At 33.0% G+C, this 6,000-nt stretch overlaps 1 protein-coding gene and 1 long non-coding RNA gene across 2 annotated transcripts; both read right to left on the reverse strand.

The window, feature by feature from the left end:
- Positions 1 to 405: 405 nt before the first annotated feature.
- On the reverse strand, positions 406 to 899 carry LOC122306452. Its single transcript, XM_043118883.1, has 2 exons — positions 823 to 899; positions 406 to 726 (listed from the first exon to the last, which is right to left on the reverse strand). Exons 1-2 carry the CDS (start codon positions 865 to 867, stop codon positions 406 to 408), a joined length of 366 nt encoding a protein of 121 aa, XP_042974817.1. The 5' UTR covers positions 868 to 899.
- A 7-nt stretch (positions 900 to 906) lies between these two features.
- Positions 907 to 2,139, reverse strand: LOC122306816. The gene is made up of 3 exons (XR_006241530.1): positions 2,045 to 2,139; positions 1,037 to 1,115; positions 907 to 946 (listed from the first exon to the last, which is right to left on the reverse strand). It is a non-coding gene; the product is annotated as an uncharacterized LOC122306816 (long non-coding RNA).
- Positions 2,140 to 6,000: the final 3,861 nt, after the last annotated feature.

The following is a 6,000-nucleotide window of genomic DNA, read 5'->3' on the forward strand; positions in this document are numbered from 1 at the left end:
TCTTTACACTCATTTTTTCCTATTCTTACTTTTTGTCTGTGCAGGTTGTGGTTCTGCATCTTTTATTTTTATGTTTTTTGTGCTCTATGGTTGTGGTTGTGGTTTCTTTATAGTTTTTTTTAGGCCTGGGTTTTGGTTTTTATTTGTAGCCCCCAGGCCAAGGGTTGTAACCACGGTATTCCTCCGCCACAAGTGAGGACTTTTTAATAAATTTGGGACGGGGCTGCTATGTGGATGGCTACCGGCTCTTCTTAACAAAAAAAAAAAAAACAAAAAAAAATCTTCGCCTTACACTCCGTTTTCCCAGTCGGACGTCGCCTGTCAATATTCAACGTCCTATTACGGGCTTTCCCACCACGGGTACACCCGAGGGTGGCATATCTGACAGTCCCATCATCTCCCTTCTCAGTCCTTCTTGTCATCACTCCAAAACCCAATATTCTTAGCATACTGCTTGTAATAAGTCATTACCTCTTCAAAAGAATTAAACCCCATCTTCGACTTGGGCTCCTCAATCGTGTCACCACCAACTCCATCATCTAACTGAGCTGTCTCGGCAACGACATCCGTGGTGGTTTCCATACCATCAGCTCTATCTTTTCCGCTTTCTTCAACTTCAGCGGAGGTACATGGGATATCAGTTTTGGGAGACAAGTCTTCTATATCATCTCTTTTGTTTGCGGCGGATCCAGTAGTCATAACAGAAGTTGGGTAACCAGCATCGTACTAAAAGAAAAGCGAGCATTTTTTAATATCATATGACACTAATAAAGGCAATTCAAACTAAAAATTTACAAAAGTTTAAGAATACAATTGTATCACCTCTTGAATATTGAATGAATATTGGTAGCCATCTGGCTGTTGCATTAGACCTGGTGACCGCGTAGGAAGTTCTCCATAGTAACTGCATGTAATTTCTGAATGTTAGAGAAGTTGACGGTATGCCCTAACATGTTATTACACAAGTTATTCATGTACAAAATCCATGGATATCAACCCAACATAGTCCAACAAATTTACTAAAAAGATAACACACCGTGGTTGGGAGATTTGAGCTAGATGGTGTTAGGGGAGATGAGTGTTCTTCCCCTTTTTCCATGATGAGACGATATGAACTGTAAAATTCCACAAAAGTAGATAAAATATGCCTTACAAGTAGTACAAATTTAATGAACAACTTGGAAATAAACACAACTGAACTTGGAGCCGAAAGGTTAAGCAAAAGTTGATGAATCATTTAGTTCCATCAAACCCGAGTGAAGTCGATGAGTTAGATTTTATTTTATTCTGTTGCTTCAACTCATTGAGTTGTTTTATTATACAGATTCTATGGCATCTTTATGATAAAGATATTATACATGAAGAAGCTGTGCACAAGAGGGATGATGAGAATCTATCAAATATGCTGATGATTCAGATAAAGTTTTGGTTAAGCAGTCAGAAAAATTCTTTCAAGTAAGTATTATTATTAACCTTTTTGCCTTTTTTTAAAAAAAAAACAAAAGGGGAAACATATACTAACTTAACTTAAATTAGTTGTTCAAGATATGTTAACGACTTTGTAATTTCATTTCTTTCACAACGACTCTTCTTACTTAGTCTACAGATGAATATTTCCCATTCATTTTCTCCTCTTACCTCTAAGCCTACAGATGAATTTCCTATTCATTTCCATTCATCAAACTTAAAATACCATCTCTCCCATATTGTTCAACCAGAGATAAGGTTAGCACAACCCGAAAATCAATGGCCATCGTTGGAGCCATGCAAATACACAAGCAGTAAGATTTTAAGTCCGAAATCACGTTAACTAACTACACATTCTATACAGAGTCGTTGACTAACAGAAGATTTTCAACATGAAAATAAAATAAAAACCCAAACGTGAGACCCACTAGATTTTGTACACAGACCCAAACTCAAATCTGCTGATTTCTAGAATAATGTGGACAATACAGACCACACCACACTCAAATCGTTTCCTGAGTTCAACATTTTCGAAACCTTGCAACGACAACAATCAACTGGGATTCTAAATGCGTACCTCAACAATGGACGCTGAGCTTCTGCAGCTTGAACCAATGGACGAAAACCTTCTGCAGCGTGAAGGTGCGGCTTTGAAATGGGTCTTCAAATGGGTGTTTTCTGCAGCGTTGAGGTCCGATTCTGAAATGGGTTTCACAGGTTTCGCACGACCTGGTTTCAAACAATACTGCTGCAGGTTTGGTTTTGAAATAGCATTTTTCTTTGAAATGGGTTTCGCACGAACTGGTTTCAATCATTTTTTTTTTTAATATATTGGCTGACGTGGCTTAAGCGGTTCCGCAACGGGTACCCCACGGCGGGTACCTGTAGCAGTATTGTCTTTTCAAAGTCTTTCTGTCTCTATCAGTCCAAGTCCGGCAGCTTTTTGTTTTTTTTTTTTCGCTTCGCTCCGTAAATCACTCTTGTTAAAAATACAACTCCACAGCCTTCTCTTTCACTTATTTCTTTTTGGTGTTTTTCTTTAAAAAAATATAATTATAATTATAATTATATACTAATCTATACATTAATTTGATATGATTGATAAAAAATAAATTTTATTAAAAATAATATTAATTTAAATTTTAAATATAAATAAATTAATATTAATATATAGATTAATATATAATTTTATTTATATATAACAAAACTGTTTCCCTTTTACTCTTTCTTTTTTCAATTTTTGTCGGTTCTTTCTAAGCATCTACCCGTTTTTATTTTTTATTTTTTTTTTCAGTTTATGCTGCCTTCTTCCATCCGTAGCTAAAGAATAATATTTTCCTTGCATTTTTCTCGAAACCAGCTAGCCGTAACTCGCTCTTTCCTGTAGAAAATGCTGCATGTCAGGTTCCACTTGCTCCCATGCTATCTCCAATAAAATAAAATAAAGAAAAAAAATAATAAAATAAAAAATAAAAAATAAATTAAAAAAAATTATTAAATATCAAAAAAATATTATGCATGAAAAGAAATATTATTTAATTAAATCATAAGTTATAAAATTAAGCATAAACATAATATTAATCAATTAAAAATCACAACTCGTATTTATAATTATTAACATTTTTCATCTAAAATCAATAATAATGTCATAAAATAATTAAAATATGTTAATTCTAAATATATGAAATATGCAATATTTTAACTCAATCATACCCTTAACTAGCGTTTGGCTAATTCTTGAGCAAAATAGTGAAAATTAATTAAGATGAATATTGTATAAAGCTCGAAATCAGAATGAAAACAATCAAACATAATTGTGAATTCTCACAAAAGTCGATTCATGACTACTCAATACCAGGAGTTGTATCCACAAGGAAAGTCTCAACAATTGTTCACATAGAATTGAGGCAAATGATTTAGAACTCAGATGTGTGTGTGGCTAAACCACTGTGTGTTCCTCATTAATAACCATGATTTATCATATAATTTTTTCAACCTTAAGATTAATCATTATTGATTCTTATTATCCCAAAACCCAAGGAACTGACAGTTTTCACATCAATTCTATTTAAAAGTTGAACACTCAACCCCAAAAGTTTTAGGTAATTGTTTCTAGCCCTTTAATCAGGAAAGTTAACACGCTTTCATCTTCTTTTTCTTTTTATTTTTTTTCAATTTATTTGTTTTTGTTCTCTCTCTCTCTCTCTCTCTCTCTCTCTCTCTCTCTCTCTCTCTCTCTCTCTCTTATATAAGTCTCGGTAGTCCTGCAGTTTACTTCTCCTATTTTAAATCAATGAATATTAATGAGGAATATTACAAGTGTAAGCATGTACAAAATGTTCTTTCAAAACTTATCTTTCATTCTATATAAATCATACTAATTCTTATCTCAATAAATATAGCATCGTAGTGTTTCAAGTCATACCTCAACAAAATATGATGCATCATAAGTCATGTTCTATACTTAGGGTTGAAGATAAATTTTCACAAAATAATTCCACTCAATTATTCCACCAAGGTGCTCAAATTTCACAAAAATGCATGTAACATTTTCAATTACTCCACAGATGATACAATCAGGAGTGTGTGTTAATCATTTGTATTTCAATGCACATCACAACAAATTTTTTTGTTCGTGTTTTTGTTTTTTTTTTAACTAACACATTTTCAATAGAAAACCCTCCCCCCACTACATATAACATTGTCCTCAATGTTCAGCGAATGAATATTTAATGATGTATGCTATATAGGCATGAATTAAAGCAAGATAAATACTGCAGAACACATATTAAAACGAAAATGATTAACTAGAGTGGAAAGAAGTCACTTGAGATACTCGAGTGCACATAAGGAGTATATTTCTCTCAAAATTAGAAGACACAAAAAGCAAAAAAAAGAAAAACAAAACAAACAAATACTGTATATACAATGAGAAATCAGAAATTAATTCTGATAAGCAGGATCCTCCAGAATAGTGGACTCAACCTCTGGAGTAAAATTACCCAAAAATAGTTTCAACCTTTGTCCATTAAGTTTAAAAATATTACAATTCTCTAAGTTTTCTATCTAAATGACCCCAAAAAGGATAAACAGTTTTTACAACAAATGGATCAATCCATCGGGATCGAAGCTTGCCAGGAAATAAATAGAGCCTTGAATTATACAACAAAACTTTTTGGAAAGGCTCAAAAGACTTTCGAAAAATATTTTTATCATGAAAAATTTTCATTCTCTTCTTGGAAATACCAGAGTTTTCGTAAGCTTCATTCTTGATCCTCTAACTCATTAAACTGAAACTTACGAAGAGAGTAAGCTTTATCCACATCAAAATTAAAGTGTTTAATTGCTCAATAAACTTGGTGTTCCAATTCCATAGGCAAATGACACGTCTTTTCAAAAATTACTCTATATGGGGACATACCAATTGGGGTTTTAAAAGTGATATGGTATGCCTAAAGTGCATCGGTTTGTCGTAAAGACCAATCTTTATGACTCGGGTTAATCATCCTCAATCCATTTGGGCACATAATCAACAACTACTAAAATGTAGAGATTGCCAAAAGAAACTGGGAAGGGTCCCATGAAATCAATGCCCCAACAATCAAATATTTCAACAACCAAAATTAGATTTAATGGTATCATATTACGATGGGTAATCCCTCCCAATTTTTGACAATGCTCACAAGTTTTACAAAATTTATGGGTGTCCTTGAAAATGGTAGGCCAATAAAAACCACATTGCAAAATTTTAAAAACTATTTTCTTGCTAGAAAAATGGCCACCACATGCCCTAGAGTGACAAAAAGACATTATACTTTGAAATTCACTATCAGGAATACATTGCCTAATTATCTGATCTGGGTAATATTTAAACAAATATAGATCATCTCAAAAGAATTTTTTTACTTCTATAAAAAATTTCCTCTTGTCTTGTTGAGTCCAAATGTGAGGAATTTCACATGTAGTAAGAAAATTAGCGATGCCAACATACCAAGACAATTGAAATATACCACAAAGTTACTCATCTGGGAATGTGTCTCTAATAGGAACTGTCTCTATAGAATATGAAAGAACAAGTCTAGACAGATGATCAGCAACAACATTCCCAACTCATTTTTTATCTTTAATTATTAAATCAAATTCTTGCAGCAAAAACATCCATCTAAGCAACCTGGCCTTTGCATCTTTTTTAGCTAAAAGGTATTTCAATGCAGCATGATCAGTAAAAATAACAATTTGGGACCCAATCAAATAAGAACGAAATTTGTTAAGTGCAAAAATTACTGCAAGTAGCTCTTTTTCAGTTGTTGAATAATTCATTTGAGCACTATTTAAAGTTCTACTTGTATAATAAACCACACAAGGCTTTTTGTCCTTGCGTTGGCTAAACAAAGCTCCAACAGCATAATTAATAGCATCACACATAATTTCAAATGGTAAATTCCAATCAGGTGATTGCATAATTGGGGCTGAAATCAATATACATTTTAGCTTTGTAAAAGCTAACTCACAATCCTCAGTCCACACGAACGA

This window comes from Carya illinoinensis, chromosome 4 (genome assembly GCF_018687715.1).
Source record: "Carya illinoinensis cultivar Pawnee chromosome 4, C.illinoinensisPawnee_v1, whole genome shotgun sequence".
Taxonomy (NCBI): Eukaryota; Viridiplantae; Streptophyta; class Magnoliopsida; order Fagales; family Juglandaceae; genus Carya; species Carya illinoinensis.

What these genes read in the sequence shown, in the direction of transcription:
- LOC122306452 (XM_043118883.1), bottom strand. Translation starts at nt 867, where the DNA reads ATGCAACAGCCAGATGGCTACCAATATTCATTCAATATTCAAGAG. An exon ending in ATTCATTCAATATTCAAGAG is followed by an intron (nt 727 to 822) that starts GTGATACAATTG and finishes CTTTTCTTTTAG; the next exon opens with TACGATGCTGGTTACCCAAC.